This window comes from Amblyomma americanum, chromosome 11, assembly GCF_052857255.1.
Source record: "Amblyomma americanum isolate KBUSLIRL-KWMA chromosome 11, ASM5285725v1, whole genome shotgun sequence".
NCBI classification, from domain to species: Eukaryota; Metazoa; Arthropoda; class Arachnida; order Ixodida; family Ixodidae; genus Amblyomma; species Amblyomma americanum.
In genome coordinates this window covers 52,700,452-52,717,534 of record NC_135507.1, presented here as the reverse complement: position 1 = coordinate 52,717,534, position 17,083 = coordinate 52,700,452, and the positions used below count along the sequence as shown (strand labels likewise).

The window sequence follows — 17,083 nt, the reverse complement described above, 5'->3', positions numbered from 1 at the left end:
CAAACAACATGGGGGACGACCCGCTTCTAAAAATTGCAACGCGAAAGCGCGTTTATTTTTTTATCCTTCCGTAATATGTTACCTAATTAGTGCCCATACCCATGGCATTCGTTCTGTCGCCTTAACTCTCCGAGCGTGACCACGGCCATCCTGTTTTGGTCAACTACGCTATGCGAGAAAGCCTACTTGCGGAATTTCGCGTGAGGCTCCCGAAGGGGCGAGTCGAGGTGTCACAACAGGTCAAGTGATCCTGTAAAAATCCCGCGTATTGCGTGGTGCACTGCAACCCACACACCTCTTAAGTGGGCCTAACGGCAGGCGTGGCAATGTTCGGAGGGCCCCCGTCACTAGGTAAAAAAAATAACCTTGCCGCATAGTTTTGGTTTCTGAGCTTGGCCACTCGCTCGTTGCAATGGCAACTGTCGGCCCGCCCATTCGCCAGTAGTCCAATCTCAGCACCGTGCCGCTTTCAGACACCTACTGACACGTCGCTCGTCATTTCTTTTCCTTTTTTAGAAACAGTCTCGCCATTCCAACATCAGTGCGCGTTCCCATCTCGCTTACGTTCGCGATGTCTTCCAGCACGCAGAAACTCTGTGCTCGTCACGTGATTACAGGTGTTTGCACGATAGAGCCGCTTCATAAGACTACCGAATTTTCGGTATTTTTTTTTTCGGGGCCGCGAGGCATTTTATGAATTGACCTTCAAATAACCTGGGCATTTCTGTCGATTCTTCGAACTCCGAATTAATGAGGTTTTACTAGCCATCATGTTATATTTGTTCCCAGTCTTGTCATGTTATGGATTGCATTTTGCCTGACCACATTACAGGTTGGATACTGTTATGCTGTTCAATTAAGTAGTATACATTTTTGCGCACATCATGTTTTTTTTTGATACGGTGCTCAGGCAGTCTAGTTTTGTTTATTTCAGTTGCAAAGGCCATACACTATTTTGAAAAAAATATGAGCAACAATTTCTGCTTGTTTATCTTTTCTTAATTTATTTTTTGTGCTGACCAGATATTCGATATTCGATTCGATATTCGAAGCCATTTTTTCTTCATATTCGTATTCGATTCGTATTCGAAAATTTCAATATTCGCACACCCCTAGTTTTTCATCATGCCTGCCGTTGCGTGCATGCCAGAGGTGCAATTCAGGTTTTAGTAGGGCTATTTTGATGATCATTTGCCGTGCTGGTCATACCTGAACATGGCCTCCCTTTGCAAAGCAGTTTGAATTAAATAGTGCAAGATGCAGAGCGTCCGAATTAGGAGTATCGAGCGCCGTAGACTTACATGGGCACTGCACCGGGACTAGGCCGGCTGTTTGAATTATCCGCATTTCCGAATTAACAGGGGTCGAATAAACGAGCTTTTATTGCAGTGCCTGAAGCTAGGGTGGAAATGCATGTCCACTCAAAACCACAGGACAGACAATCGCACTGTACGAGACGACAGGGAGAACAGTGGCCACAACTATCCTGAACGGACAGAGAGGAGAAAAAGACGCGGGAGGTTTAACAAGAAGACTCCAGTTTGCTATCCTGCAAGGAGGAAAGGGAAATGCAAAGGGAAAGAGAAGGACGAAACAATGATGAAGGACACGAACAAACAACTGTTGCGCAGCAGTCAAAACCTGTCTCACAAGCATGATTCCCTGAGCAAGCAGAGCAGTGCCAGGCTTCAAGCCTGACAACTGATGCGGCCGCCATCCAAGGATTCTGCTCTCCGTCAGCAGGTGAGGACTGCAGCAGTGTTGTGTGCAGTGCACTACTTTTCCCTCAGCTTTAAAATGATCAGCATCATCCACACAGTAGAGCAGGGTTCATCCATGCATGTTAATGTAATGGTTCTGTGTGCCAAATTAATCAACTGAACACACCAAGAGATTCGCATCACATTCCTTCTTCCACATACCTCAAGCAAATATGGTCAGCACTGAAAGCAGTGTCACATTACATAAACATCCCTTCTACTATTTCTTTCTTTTTTTTAATGTTGCACTGGCCACTGCTACAGAGCCTATTTGCACGCCTCAGACACAAGCGCCCCTCCACACAGAACAACAGAAAGAAAGACCCAGAGCGAACCTGCTGCTGCCTCGGGCACACGGCGTCGGCGGCATGGGCGGCCCTCTCCAGGGGCTGGTCGAAGAACAGCCCCATCTTCTGGCAGGCCAGGCTGCGCAGGAAGTCATTGCGCAGGTCGTGCCACTCGACCAGCTGGCCCAGCAACTTGAACAGCTCCTGGCCCTGGTCGGACGTCCAGTTGTACAGATACAGGGTGAGCTGCAAATCAGGCATTACAAGGGCATTAGCAGCAGCTACATGTGAAACGTGCACTGAAGTTTTGTGTATTGAAGTAATACTGTAACACACAAACCCTGGTAGTACAGAGGACTCTGTTTGCTGGTGGACGTTTTGTGGTTTTACGACGGCCCCTACCATCACATGTTTTTAGGCACAAGCATCCAGTTTCTGTTGTTGTTGTTGTGTTGTGTTTTATGGCACATAGGCAACTCAGGCCATCATGCGCCAAACTCAAGGTAAGGGAAATTATCGATGGTGGCATCCAGTTTCTGCCAAAGCCTGTCCATTCAATGTGTCACTAGGAGATGCTGGATGCGCTAAGCTAGTGAACGCTAGCAGGAATGCAGCACTCATGGTTTACGACGCTGTCCTGCTTCGTTTAAAGGAGCACAATCATAACTTAAGTACTGCTCGAGTATCAGTACCACAACATCACTTGCATGGTGCCCACTTGAAACAGCACATCTAGAGTGAAAAAAAAAAAAGCTCTAAAAACCACTATGCTGGTTCTCTCAAGTGCGAGAGCATTCTGCATGAAACTCACGACAGCTGTCAGTTTGAATACAACGAATTTTCTTGATTTTGAGTTTTATTTATTTATACATACTCTCAACACCGTCGTTGCTGTTGCCATGTTCAGTTTCTGTTTGTGGCAACATCACGTCTTCAACTTAACTGGCACTTTCATGATTTGGCCAGCAATGCCCACCGTGCATGGGGCGTCTGATGAACATGAAGGGAATATACAGTGAGACTACACACTCGATGACGTCACTCAGCAGCGTAAATGGAGAACCCGTTATTTTGAGAGAGTCTGGGAACGTTGGCTTTCCCTAAACTTCCCTTGCATGCAGAGCAAAGCACAGAGCTATTGATATCTTCTGTTGGGAGTGCATTTGATAGTATCTCAAGGTGCTGTTCTTGAGCATGCGTGATGTCAGACATGAATCACAGCCAATCACACAAGTTGCATGACACCCCCAACCCGTCTTGCATGAAGTGCTTCGCACAGTAGACGTCAGCCCCAGCAGTAGACAGTTGATCTTGCACATGACACTGCTCAACTACACGCATATTTTCGAGCCTTATCTTGTGTTCCTAAGCTGTTGCATGGGTTCGCCGTTGTTGGGCGGCCTCATGTATCTGTTGAAGGCACATCGCCCAGCTTGCTTCGAACATACAAACTGCGTATCTTAGGCCACAGAGGGCACATTGTGCTCCAAAAGTTTTTGGAACATAATACCCGAGATTTAGTAGTGCACGGCGTAGTTCGCACTCAGAATTAGGCTGCACGAAAAGACAGAGATTAATTAAATTTTTTTTAAATACGGTGTTCCATCCATTTTTTACTGTAGTTGTATGTGCCCCTTAAGACTGCAAACAGACACTGTTGTTGCTTTCATTATTAGTACTACTATTTAGGGCCATTTAGTAGCTGCACACCGCTTCCCGAGAGTTACACAACGCATTCCAAAAACAAATCTCGCTCTAGGAGCAACTTGCCCCACATGCTTCTCTTCTGTGGATCAGCTGAAGATCACCAAACTAGCAAGAGAGCAGGACTCACCGCCTTGTCCTCAACACGCAAGAACAGCAGTCGCTGCCTGGGTATCAATGCAGGTTGCCGGCCTTCTCCCGCGTCAGCAGGAGTAGCCGTGTTTCTGGCCTTGTCTGAAGGTGGTGCAGCGATGGTGGGTGGAACGGACGATGGTGTGCTTGGTGTTCGACTCAGTGCAGCCACTTCCAAGTATGCGGATGTTGGCAGCATGTATGGTTCAAAAAGCTGAGTGGACTTGTGGCCTGTGAGAGTACAATGATCATGATTGTGCAACAATGAATCACTGATATGCACTTAATAAGTGTGCGAGCACAGTTATTTAAAATCTTAAAGTGTAATTAATGAACTAATTGCCTTTGACGGTAAAGTTAAAAGTATACTAGGATTTACTAACATTTTACATTTTCAATAAAGGGACTATGCAATATATTAATTAAGATTACGTAAATCAGATGACAGATAGGCGTTTCATCACTCGTCACCCCAACGCAAGAATTTTTAAGCTAGCATCAATAACAACAAAGATATAGACGATTAAAAATAACGCTCCTCCTCTCCCCCCTCAACTCCCAGACAAAAATAAAGAAAACAGCTCAGGGACTGGGCACAGCCCATGAATGCGTCAATCACTGACGTTCCTTTTGCAACTTCCGGTTGTCACTCCTAGCCCCCCAGCAGCAGCGTCGGCGGGCGCGCATCAGGTTTCTTTGCTTGTCGTCTGTTGTAGTTAGCAGTAATGGACATGGACCTCGAGGCGTGACTGCTCCCTCTTACGGCCGCGATGGGCATCGAGCCCTATGAGTTCACACCGTACCGGCTGAATGCCAGCGAAGACAGTAGCGACCCGGCGAGCCACTGCGAGTGGCTCCGGAACTCCCGACAGAAGGAAGCGGCAGAGGAAAATTGAAACCATATGCGCGAAGGCAATGCCCTGGCTCGCGCTTGCCTGAGAGGGTGACGCGGCGGCACGAGCAGACGATTTCACGGCTACCGGAAGTGTGCCAGTGATGTCGTGGCTGCCGTGGCTCCAGGGAATGACAACGCGTGGTGGCCTGGTGATGTCGTGGGTACAGTGACGTCTTTTTTTCACGATTTTAGTTTCAAAATCAGTCACTACGAGCACACCAATCGGCCCGCGAATTTTAAAAAACACGCTTTTTAAAAATTCATAATAAATTGCCGGCTCAGTTCCGAAGACTCATACTTGGTGTGAATGCTTCTTAGCATCACTTCTAAGCATTGAAAACATTTACAAGTGACTTTTTATTCGTTGCATAGTCCCTTTATAGCTGACACACTAGCTCAGTGGCTGTTCAAAGACTCAACCCAAATGCCACTGGGTCGAACCACTGCTACAGCCACCCTATTTCAAAGCAGTCAATATAGAATCACAGCCATGTGCCGTGCAGTGTCGGGGTATGTTAAAGATCCCCAGGTGCTCCAAATTAATCTGAAGTCCTCCGCTACAGAATCCCTCATAGCCCCATTTGTAGCTTCAGAACATTAAGTCCATCAAGACATAACTATGGCCTCCAGATTTCTGCGGTTCCCCGAAAAATCGCAGATTTTAGCATTTTTTGTAGAAATGTGTGTTAGCAGCCACATTCAGTTTTTTTTTTTTTTTTTTGCGTGTGATGCCGTCTTTGTGGACATCAGTAAGATTGATAGAATGATGAGAATCTGGTTGATTTAGCTGCATGAATTCTCTTTGAAGGCAAAATCTGGTAATGGACGAAGTTCTGCTGATGCCTTGACATGCTTGCTCCCCCATCCACTCAAGCAAGCTAACGTGCCAGGCACTGTGACTCTGAAAGCAATGGGCTCACTTGCTTGTATGGGAAGAGTTATGAAACTCGTGCCTGTCGAAAGCAATATTACCGCATTTGCACGACTATAATGCGAGTTTTTTTTCATTAAACCATCCGCTTCAGAAGGCATCTCACGTTATATTTTGAAACAAGCTACAAAAGTAGAGTGAATCTATTTTAACACAATAGCATCAAGGAGCTCGTGTCGCAGAAAATCCGGTGTCGTCGGCGTCGCTGTCGTTGACTGCGGGCGAAAAATTCACCAAAAATCCTCAGAGAAGCTCGGCATGAGCAACCCTGGTCATACATCGCAGGGCAGAGGCGCATTGCTTAACTGCTGCACCAGTGCAAGCGTGCTGCTATTCCCATCACTTGCCCACCAATAAGTTTCCAATTGCCTCCCCTCGAAAAAAACGTGCCTCGTGTGCAAAGGGTAAAGATGCAGCAGGCGTGTACAAAGCACCTGCCACTCACTCTTGGTGGCCCGGGTGTTTTCGATGTAGGTGGCCAGGTTGGAGAGCCCCATGAATGCCCTCCACTGGTTCTCATCCCTGCCTACAACAATGAAGCACCGCTGGCTGCCAGGAGCCATCGTTTCTGCATACTTCTCGGGGAACTGCAGAGAAGTGGCAATTGGAACCATTGGAGTCACCACAGATCACACCAGTACACTCTGCTGTAGCTCTTTTCACACTGTCAGCAGTTGCAGGCAGAACGACCCCCCCCCCCCCACCATCCCCCACATCCCTCTAGCATATACGGTTCATGCTGAAACCTCCTGTCACATCACGTGAATGCCCCCTCGGATATATTCTTGCCTCAAAAATGAAAAGACATTACTTCCTCTCCTTTTGAAAACAAAATAATGAAGAAGGGCTCACTAAATAAATGAATGAAAGACACTAAGAGACACCAAATGCAGCAGAATTCTGGTGTGCGCATTTCGAGCACCATATCATTTATGTGGGAGGTTCATCGAGGCTGCATAAAAAAACATATATCAGCGTAGTAGGGAAAATGCATGACATATTTCACTTCCAAATTTCGATTTAATGATAACTGAGTGATAAATTTATTTCACTTCACGCCATGCATGACCTTGCTGCCACCTGTTAGTGGTGAAAGACCATCCTCCGGTGCGATGACGGGAAGGGGAGGGGGAGGGGGTGGTAGCATGAATCTTCAATGACAAGGCAATCAAGCTGAGGAATGTACCAAGCCTTTCGAACAGTCCTTGCACACTGTTTAACAGGCCTTTTGGAAGCCATTCACTTTCAGTATAGATGCCTTGCAATTCTGCTCTTCTCATCATAATCACTATACCCACTGCAATGCTGGATAAATAACTTTTCCAAATGATTAGTGCTGCTACAAATGATTAGACCACTTGCAAAGGCTGCTTTCGTCATGTGCAGCCACTTGAAAAACACTCAGAACTGAACAGTTCACTGAAAGGCTGGACACCTGCTTTGCTTTCAGCATTCAAAGCACCACACACGCAAAGTTGAACTATTTCAGAGGTGTCTAGTCCTTGCATTAGTAATTACTTATTTATTACCAAGCAACGTTGATTACAAAAAGATTTACAATGAAGCCAAGAAATACGAAACCTTGAAAGAAATCCGAGCCCGCAAAGAGATATGGCAGTCTCAAGTCGGGTGCAAGGCGTGCTGTTACTTTGTAAAGCTCCATTTTATTAAAACCAAAAACACTGCAAGCACTGCGGGCTACTGAATTAATGTGAAAATACAAATCTTAGGTACGCAATCAGAAATTTAGCACAGAGCCATGAACAACCCTTCAAAGATGAACGCATGCAGTGCAATGTAATCACAGCACCTTCCGCGCCGGCCAACTCACCATGGCTTGCTTGACAAGTGGGATGAAGTGGACAAACTCCGTGGGCCGGCTAGGGCGCCCCGTGCCTTCCTCAGCAAACATGGCTAGCGAAAATTCGGGCGGAAGGCTCTTGAGGCCATTCTGGAATTCCTTCAGGACCAAGGGGACAGCCCGGCGGGCCTTGACAGCGCAGCGGTACACCACCAGGCTGGGAACACCTGACCCACATGAAGAGGCAGAGAAAAAAAAGATGACCGGCAGTTTAGCATTGCCAAGCACAAAAACATTGTGCGAAGGCATGTTTTCTGCAGGTGGACACCGTCACCACACCACCGACATATCTCAAAGAGCGATTGAGGTGTCCATTGACCCAGGAAGCCAGTTATGCGCCTTTCCTTTCCTCAGGAGGGTCATTCCACTCAAAAGGAAATGCGGAAAATTCTTGACATTTTAGATTTGACTGAAAAAATTCATCTCAGTCAAGACAAGTCCCACTAGAAATGTCGAGGCCTTCTTTTGAAGGAAAAAAATTACGTCTCCAAATATCATGCTCTAAAGTGTACGAAATCACCTTACTCTGGGCATTTTTAGAAAATTACTGTTCAGGAACCGCTCCTTTTTGTCTCTGCATTTAGTAGGTATTGATATGCCCTGTCATGGCCCAAAAGATAAGCCACGGTTGACGCCATTTTGGTTCAAAATAGAAACGCCTAAGAGAAAAAGAACTGCAAGATTTCCGCATCTTCAAAAGTAAATTTCGTGTCTAAATTTTGGGACAGAACTTTTTGCAGTGTAGTCTGAAACCTTGTTATAGCATTGTTAGTGCTAAACCCAAAAACTTCTCTTGCATTGCTCTTTAATTTATTTACAAATACTTCGATTTCTGCGACAATGGCCGCATTGAGGGCCAGGAAACGGCGCTAGACAAAACAGAAATAGCCAAAAGGTCAGTCCATTCAATTAGTTTCACATATCGAAAAATTGGAACAGTATTTTTTTGTCCCCTTCCATTCCACGCATGAGATTGGTGCATCTGCGCATTCCTACTAAAAACGACCAAGGCTGAGCTCAGCTTGTCAATGATATTCCTCATTTTCTTGTGATTTCACAGAAGAGCTGATTTTCCATATTTCTGGTAGATGGCAGCATACATTTCACAGAGTGGCGCGAGCAGAAGTAAATTTATTCGGGTGAAGAAACTATTTTGAAGTTCTTTTTGACCACACTAAAAAAAAAAAAGAAGCCACTTTTGGTTAGGATTTGATATATGATAGTGCAGCATGGAAGGGTATGTCAAAGCAATGCAAGTGTAATCACCCTATAATCTCATGTAAGGGCCACACCCTCTGTTTTGGACTAGATACAGTTAAAGGGAGCAGTGGATCTTGAAATGATAAAAAAATGCGAAAATTTCGATTTCGCAAAAGTGGCATATTCGGGATCACTACACTCTAAAGTTCCTGCCTAGAAAGTTTCACATCTAAATTCAACCTCCAACTACTAAAATATCTATATATTTCACGCCTATGAAGTTCGGAAATGGCGATTTCGAAGCGAAATGCAGCTGGACTTCGCGTCCGTTGCTTCCCATGACCAAGTCCCCAATACTTTGGTCCTGTGGTCCCGTAATTTCTAATGTAAATTCGCCCACATAATACGAAGCGACGGCATGCACCAGCATGGTTAACTCGAAGATCTGATGTGCATTGCAAGGATGTCCGATCCGGATTTCACCGCAGACCGATGATGCAATGGCTCTTTGGAGCCACGAGACGGCGCTGCAGAGCGATGCCAACTAGTAACGCTGATGCTCTATATGTGATGCGCCCCAGCCTTAGTACTCTCAGCCCAAAAAACAACCTTGTACAGCTTGCAGCCCGCCAAAGTACGAGCCTGTAGAGAAGGCGTGCTTCACTGCAACACAGGCATGGATACCAGTCTCAAAGTAACATACTCTCAGCCTTACGTTACTCTCAGCATTAACATACTCTCAGCAGGGTCGAACTGGAGGCAGTGATGTGTGCGCTCATCGCTCCTCTCCAATCTGGCGGTGGCAAAGGCAGCGTCTAGCGGAGGCACTGGCATTGAAGCACCTCCCACCCCTAATAGCGTCGGTGCGTGTTCCATGACACAACTATTCCTGATATGTGCCCATGATGGCTTGACTGAGCGCAATGCCGGCCTGCGCTGTTTCGTTGAGTAGTGTGCCAAGGGTAGAGGGTTGGGTTGATCTTTCTCAAACAAAAACCATCATAAAGTTCGGGGTTGACCTGTACGCAGAGCACACCTATTTGCGGGGTCTAATGGTGACTTCCAATCGCAGTGTTGAAGCACTTCTGGAGCAACGTTTCCTGCTCTTTTCGGAGCAACTGTATTCCAAACGCAGATCTGAGGCACGGATCGCGTCTTCCAATCGTAGACAGGGAGCGGTTGCCGCGCCAAGATTGCTCCGTGGAGCAGTCGGGACTGCTCCGGCGGATCCGGCCGGAAGTTTGCGTGACGTTCTTTTTCAGTGGCACTAGCGGCGCCCTACATGCTCTGGCCTGCATGCTCTGGTCAGAGCAAGTGTACTCCAATCGCAATTTCAGGTCGCGCGCTCTGTGCCGGATTCAGGCGCTCTGTCACAGAGCATGCAGACCGCTCTGGGCCTGCGACTGGAATTCATCATAAGGCAGTTTTGTACGAGCGATAGATAGCACGCACCATGTGTCGGTCCCCGTTCCTGGCAGGATGCATGGGGCTCCATGCGTCAAATAAAGTTAGTTCGTAAGCAAATCAGTTCTGCCAAAGAAAATTTGGATTACGCGGCATTTACCTGCCCTATTCACACTGACAGTCGCTTCCCTGGACGAACGATAGGTAGCGCGACGGCAGACTTCCAATTTTGACAATCTCCAGGACGTGCAGCTCGTTGTGCCAGGATCTGGAACTACAGGATTGTTTGCCGTTCAGTTTGCCACTAGTCAGTCAAGCCACACACGAATGTGGAGGCAGGGCAGAATGCCGCTTTTTTCGCCTTTTATCTCCACTGGCTTCGGACTGCTGCCCTTGGCACATATGTTGCTTTGGGTTCATGCGTGCCACTATGCCATCCCGCGGGAAACTACAAGACAAAATGCAGCGGCAGTATGAAGTACGAGGGGCGGGGTAAGCATCGATTTGTATTAGGAGTAAACTTTCTTTTTGCTAGCAAGGGCTACGAGCTGGGCAGTCGACATTTACTCGGCAACATGCGGTAATCGCAAAGTTCACCCAATGAAAGGGGCACATTCCAAATTTTTTGTGTGGGTAAACCTTTTGTTCTGCAGTTGGTTAATTTTAAAACCCGGTCAATTCAAATATTTTTCATGGTATCAATGACTTTGAATTAACAAGGTTTTACTATTTTAAAAAGAAGTAAAGAATTGAGACGCCAAACTAATACAACATTGAGGAATCTATGACGCAGCAGCCTTACTTTATGTGTGAACGAAAAAATACGTGAATGACATGGCTTTCTGCCAGTGGTTTGCAAACACTCACACAAAGAAAACCATATCACTTGCCGATTTGAACACCGCCTTCCAGGAAGTCATGCACAGCATGCTGGAATGTGGCATTGAGTCTCTCCCCAACCCTCTTCACGGTCCAGTTCTCGGCACTGGGCAAGTCTGCTTCCATGGACCGCACTGGAGCTTTGGCGGCGGTAGCCGGCAAAGATGGTGGCACTTCAGTGAAAAGAGCATCCGAGAACTGGAAAGAGAGTAAGGCCTGCTATTAACAGTGCTGGGAAAAGGCACCCCCTGACACCATACATGAGCTAGCAGTTTCTGTGCATCCCACTAGGCAATTATAGTGGCAACAAATGAATACGTGTTAAATTCATGAACGCAGAAAAGCACTCCTGACCTCCGGCTGCCATCAAATTCATATTAGAGAAGACAACGAATAAAGCAAGCACAGTTTTAAACAGAAACATCCCATAGGCACTGAATGGAAGGACATGCACTCAGCAACCACTTGACAGGAAACGAATGTTGGTAGGAACTGCGACTGCCATCAAACTATTTTCACTACACCGCCTGTGCATCCCAACCAATCAGCAAGTGAACTAAAGTGATGTGCCCCGCTGCCGAAGTGCAACTACTATTAGCGGAGACGGCCTCTACACAGCAGAATGCACTCACATTAAACTCTGTTGGGTTCTCCTTGGGTGACTTCACTTTCTCAGAGACATCAGGAACAGAGGAAGACATCTCCTTGCCGCGGGAGCCAAACATGCCGAACAGGAATGACTTGTCACGCGCCTGCTCAGCAAGCACGCGACCTGTCCTGCGCACTGTGATGAAGGCGGTAATTTAGAAAAAAAAAAGTGTCAAGCGCAACAGCAATGCACGAAGCAGTAGGAAAAAGGCAGTTCAGCATACACATCTGCTACCTTTTTTCTTATATCTGTTTTGCAAGGGCTCTGTCTTGTACAGTCATGAAAGCAAATCAATTGCTGCACCTATAACCTCCTGCACGGCCCATATGCTACCAGTGTCACTGTTACTCCTCTCGTTTCCACTCCTCCTTGTAATCTCTAAACACGCCGAAATCTCTGCAAGTCAACACTGATTGAACAGAAGCAGCCACACTTTAAGTGCCATACGTCAGGCGTTTAAAAAAAATAAACTAGCGAATCACAACAATGGTTAACGTTTCCAGTGCCAACAAAGCACACTTGCCTCTAGGTGCCTTGTGAAGCTTCCAAAAGCCTGAGGGCAGAGTAACAAAGGCACAAGCAGAAAAAGGCCATAGCTGCAATGCCTTGCTGTTGCTGGTGTTTACACTGCATGCATAACCTATACCGGGTGATTTTTTTTTTAACCTTTACAGGTTCTCATTTCAAAAACTGTTTATTTCAAAAACGGTCCACCAGCGCTCTCCTCTCCTCGGCACCCACTCTGGTGCCATCTCTTAGCGGGTCGCCAGCAAAAAGCCAGTCTTCTGGCTGCCGCCATACCCTCTTCCTTCTCTTTCTTCATCGCGTATGAAGCCCCCATGTAGCCTTTTATAGTACAACAGACAGGGCATGTTTATGTCAAATTCTTGTCTTGTGTCGCATCTGTTTCAAGCTCTCATCTAAATCACAAGAAATGCAACATCAACTCGCTTAGTCGTTCACCCTGTTCACACTCAAAGCCGGCAATGCCCGAGAGCTGCAGAAGAGGTCTCCGAGCTGCTGCATATTGCCACATATAAGTCGACATTATTTTCCTAAAAGTGGCCATCTGAAACTACGGGTTGACGTATCTGTGAGGTCGAAGGTAGCTACTGCCAAGCCACAGGTAGATTACGTGCATCGTGCCGGTGCCTGTTGCCGACAGGATGCATCGAGCTCCGTGCGTTAACAAACAATTAAACAAAAAATAATTCGTGTGCAAATCGGTTCCAATACAAAAATTTGAATTTCGCGCCATTCGCCTAGCTCACTTCGACGGGAAGTCGCTTTCCCTCAAAAGCAACAGACAGAGCGGAAGCAAAGTTCCGGTAACATCCGGAGCGCACGACACAACGCGAACCAAAACTGCAGGACCAGTTTAGTTTACCGCTAATCAGCAGCTGTGCACAAAGTATGGAAGGCAGGATGAGGCACCAATTCATTGCCTTTGATCTCCATCTGCACCTGAGTGAAGACCTTATGACTGCATCGTTTCGCGTTTTTTTTTATTTGAGCTGCATGTGCCGCAATGCATCCTGCAGAGTGTGTGAGCAGGATGTACGTGTCGACTTATATTGGAGTCAGCTTTTTTTTAGTCAGCAAAGGCTGCAGGCTGGTAGGGGTTAACTTATAAGCAGCAAAATACAGTAGGTTGCTCCAGGTGCGAGAGAAGAAAGGAAGGCAAGAAGAGGAAGATGGCCACAAGCGGCATCCCACACACCCTTGACGGGCGTCGGTGGCTCGCTGAAGCAGGCAGGCTCCCCTTCCTGCTGTGCCTCGCGGAACACGGGGCAGGTGAGCAGGCGGTACTCCATGAGCACATCCCAGTAGGCGTGTTGCACGGTGCTTTGCAGCCTCCGCACCAGGTGCTCCTGGTAGTCCTTGCCGACGCACCAGACCTGGAAGCGGATCATCGCCATCGGCCCTACACAAGCGGAGAGAGGGGTTTGTTATCTAAGGACGTTAGACATCTTTGTTGAGATAAAACGCACGCCTGTGTATCCCTCATCAGAAGACAAGGCGCGGGGTGGCTCTGAGGCCTGCGTAATTTCGTGCCTTTGTATTCAGTCAAACCTCGATATAACGAACACAAATATTACAAATTACTGGCTATATCGAACTGTTCCTAAATGTTTTTAATAAACACAAGCAATTCTTAATTTATAAACCGAATGTGGTTTTCCATAAAAGAGGTGTGATGATGATTATGGATTTTTATGGCACAAGGGCATCTATGGCCAAAGAGTGCCATGGCATAAGGTATTTTCCTTTTGCTCAAGGTGGAGTCAAAGACCCATTTCCCAAGCATTGCACCCTAAAGAAGCTGAGCATCAAGCAGGGGAAGCTTGTACCCATTGTATCACTGGTGAGTACCCGGTGGCGCTGGGGATCGAACCCCGATCCTCCCGCATGCGAGGCTAATGCTCAACTACTCAGCCACTGCTGCGGTACGTAAGAAAAGGTATATCAAACTGCTGAGCACCAAGCTGTGCCTGCTTGTATGACTGGCGGCAGGCTTTGTTTCACTACACCAGTGACCAGTGGTGGTGCAGCAAGCCTTCGGGCCAATGTTCTCACTTTGCCTCGCATTTCCCAACAGCACCATGGAAGATATAGCAGTGTGAACAGTTGGTAGCCGGACAGATGGCACCTGTTTGAACCTCTCGCACCCATCGATAGTACCCCGGAACCAGCAGCATAAACCATCGCCGTGGTCGGTTCTAACCTTCCAGTAGCCATCCCTTGTAAATGTTGACTTTCAGGGAAGTAGTGAAAACGGCGGCAGCTTTTAATCTGGAGCCCAACTTTTCATGCAACATCGCTGTAACGCGGGGAAGCCGCCCTAGGTAACGTCTGACCTGCCGCCTCTGTGTGCTGGTGTCGATGTGCGGGGAAGCCAACCTATCGTTAGGCTCTCGGTTTCTCGCGGCCTCCGCGGTCGCCACGAGAGGCTTTGAAATGGCTCTAGAACTTCTAAAAAGGCCTCTCCTAGCTGATATCCTTTCAATGACTAAACTGCACTTCTCCTGTGCGAGTTTTTTGGCGAAATCTTGTATTACGAGTTTCAGGTATAAAGAGCTATTTTATGATTTTTCACCTCTTCGATATAACAAGGTTTCACTGTAAAGTGAAACATAAAATGCCAGGAAAGCTACCAAGAGGAAAAATTGTTTTTTTACAAACGTTAATTGTTAATATCCAGCATTTGTGCTCTGACTGTTTGTGACATTTTTATCTCCCACTGTTGCTGTCCATATCCGCAGTACTGCTGAAGTTAATAAAATGCCAAGAGAAGTTGTGAGTGACAGGAGGCAGTATTAGCATTGCAAGATAATGCTGGCAAGTGCTCCATGCGAGCACTGCCCGTTTAAAGAAAAAGTGAGCGCATTAAGCATGACTGAGCTCTACAACAATGCAGTACTTGGCATCTGACTTAGTCTCGCTGATTTGATAGGTTTATAGGAGTTTAACGTCCCAAAGCAACTCAGGCTATGAGAGACGCTGTAGTGAAGGGCTCCAGAGATTTCGACCACCTGGGGTTCTTAAAAGTGCACTGACATCGCACAGTACACGGGCCTCTAGAATTTCGCCTCCATCGAAATTAGACCGCCGCGGCCGGGATCGAACCCGCGTCTTTCGGGCCGGCAGCCGAGCGCCATAACCACTCAGCCACCGCGGCGGCTTTTCTCGCTGATTTGAGTAATCTTATGATCTAAGCATGTTGTTTTTCTTCTGTTACACATACTCATCTTGTCAGAGTACAGTAAAAGCAGAATGTTGTTCAGCTTAAAACAACACTGAAACCAGCCAGAGAAAACAAGCAGGCCAAGAACCATAGAAGGAAGATGGGCCGTGCAGAATTTTTCATGCGGAAGGCTCAGAAAACTTCTTAGCTTCCAGGTGAATAGCATTGAAACTGTAGCAAAAGGTAAACTGCTTGTGGTAGTGCACAGTCACAGTGGTAAAAAGACTATATTGAACCATCTTGAAAAAACGTAGCAGCACGAAAAAACAGGGACGAAATAGACACACATACGACAGGACGAATGCTGCTGAAGGTGTCTACTGAGAAGGTGCCACTGAGAAGGTGCCACTGAGGGTGCCTACTGAGGGTGCCTACTGAGGGTGCCTACTGAAGGTGCCTACTGAGGGTGCCTACTGAGGGTGCCTACTGAAGGTGCCTACTGAGATAAAGACAGCGACAGAAGTTTGAGAAGCAGCAATTTCAACACTGTGCATATAGGTTACCGACAACACATAAGGTAATCAAAGCCTTCACTCGTTTACAGCAGAAATCTGGACAAAGATCAATGCCCGGTGATCAACGAAACCAAATGAAACCAGTGGAGGCAACATCAACAAGGGTGAAGCAAGCAGGCCTGGAAAGGTTTTTCTCACCAGGCGTTCCATCAGCGCTGGCATCGTTGACCTCCTCGCGGGACAGGAAGGAGACTTCCTGGTACTCGGTGGGCGCTTCGGTGCAGCTGAACGCTCCCGCCTTGGGTAATGGACAGCTGAGGAACTGCACCGGCCGCCCCTGAGCATCCACCATGGACAGGATGATGCAGGCAATCCCTGTGCGACAAAGACGGCGGGAAAAGGCAGATCACAAAAAAGGCCAAGAGAGAGCATGCTGGCTCCAGGGAGGAAGCAGTGGCTGCACTCAGATGCACCACCCTCTGCATGCTTTGCAAACCACAGAAGCAGCCGTCATGGGATGCTTGTCAGCGTCAGCCTCGTGCAGTCCGCACATGCACATACCTCGTCTCTTTCGAGATGCCCACCCTCCTTCTTTCCCCATCCATCGTTGCTCTACAGATGGATACAACTTAAGTCTGCCACGAAGCTCTGCCCACATTCATGACACTGCTCCTGTGCAACAAGGAAGCAGCCCGCTGTTAAAGCTTTTCTTGGTACCTAGACAGGAAGCTAATTGCAAGAAGAAACTATAAACGTAACAATTTTGATGTCTCTGACTTGTTTAGAAGAGTCGAACATTATGGTTTGGTTTATGCTTTATAGGGGTTTCATGTGTCAAAGCGACTCAGGCTGTGAGGGACGCCGTAGTGAAGGGCTCTGGAAATTTCGACCCCCCTGGGGTTCTTTAACGTGCACTGACATCGCACAGTACACGGGCCTCTAGAATTTCGCCTCCATCGAAATTCGACTGCCGCGGCCGGAATCGAACCCACGTCTTTCGGGTCAGCAGCCGAGCGCCGTACCACTGAGCCACCATGGCGGCTAGCTGAACATTGAAACATTGATTTCTTTACTGCTGTGATTGGTCAACGGATCTATACAATGAGGACACTGAGCACAAGTAGAGAAATTGGCCTACACTGATAGTTTACCAAGTTCTGATCACAAGGAGATGACTCTTG

At 47.3% G+C, this 17,083-nt stretch overlaps 1 protein-coding gene across 4 annotated transcripts in view; it reads right to left on the bottom strand.

The window, feature by feature from the left end:
* LOC144110012 (KICSTOR complex protein SZT2-like) overlaps positions 1–17,083 on the bottom strand; it is a 195,938-nt gene that overhangs the window by 44,842 nt on the left and 134,013 nt on the right. For all 4 annotated transcript variants that reach the window (XM_077642815.1, XM_077642817.1, XM_077642814.1 and 1 more), the window contains 8 exons: positions 16,101–16,277; positions 13,423–13,626; positions 11,686–11,837; positions 11,065–11,251; positions 7,541–7,737; positions 6,155–6,296; positions 3,882–4,114; positions 2,096–2,293 (listed from right to left, as the gene is read on the bottom strand). In XM_077642815.1, the coding sequence (XP_077498941.1) occupies positions 2,096–2,293; positions 3,882–4,114; positions 6,155–6,296; positions 7,541–7,737; positions 11,065–11,251; positions 11,686–11,837; positions 13,423–13,626; positions 16,101–16,277 (1,490 nt within the window). The remainder of the gene's footprint in view (positions 1–2,095; positions 2,294–3,881; positions 4,115–6,154; positions 6,297–7,540; positions 7,738–11,064; positions 11,252–11,685; positions 11,838–13,422; positions 13,627–16,100; positions 16,278–17,083) is intronic.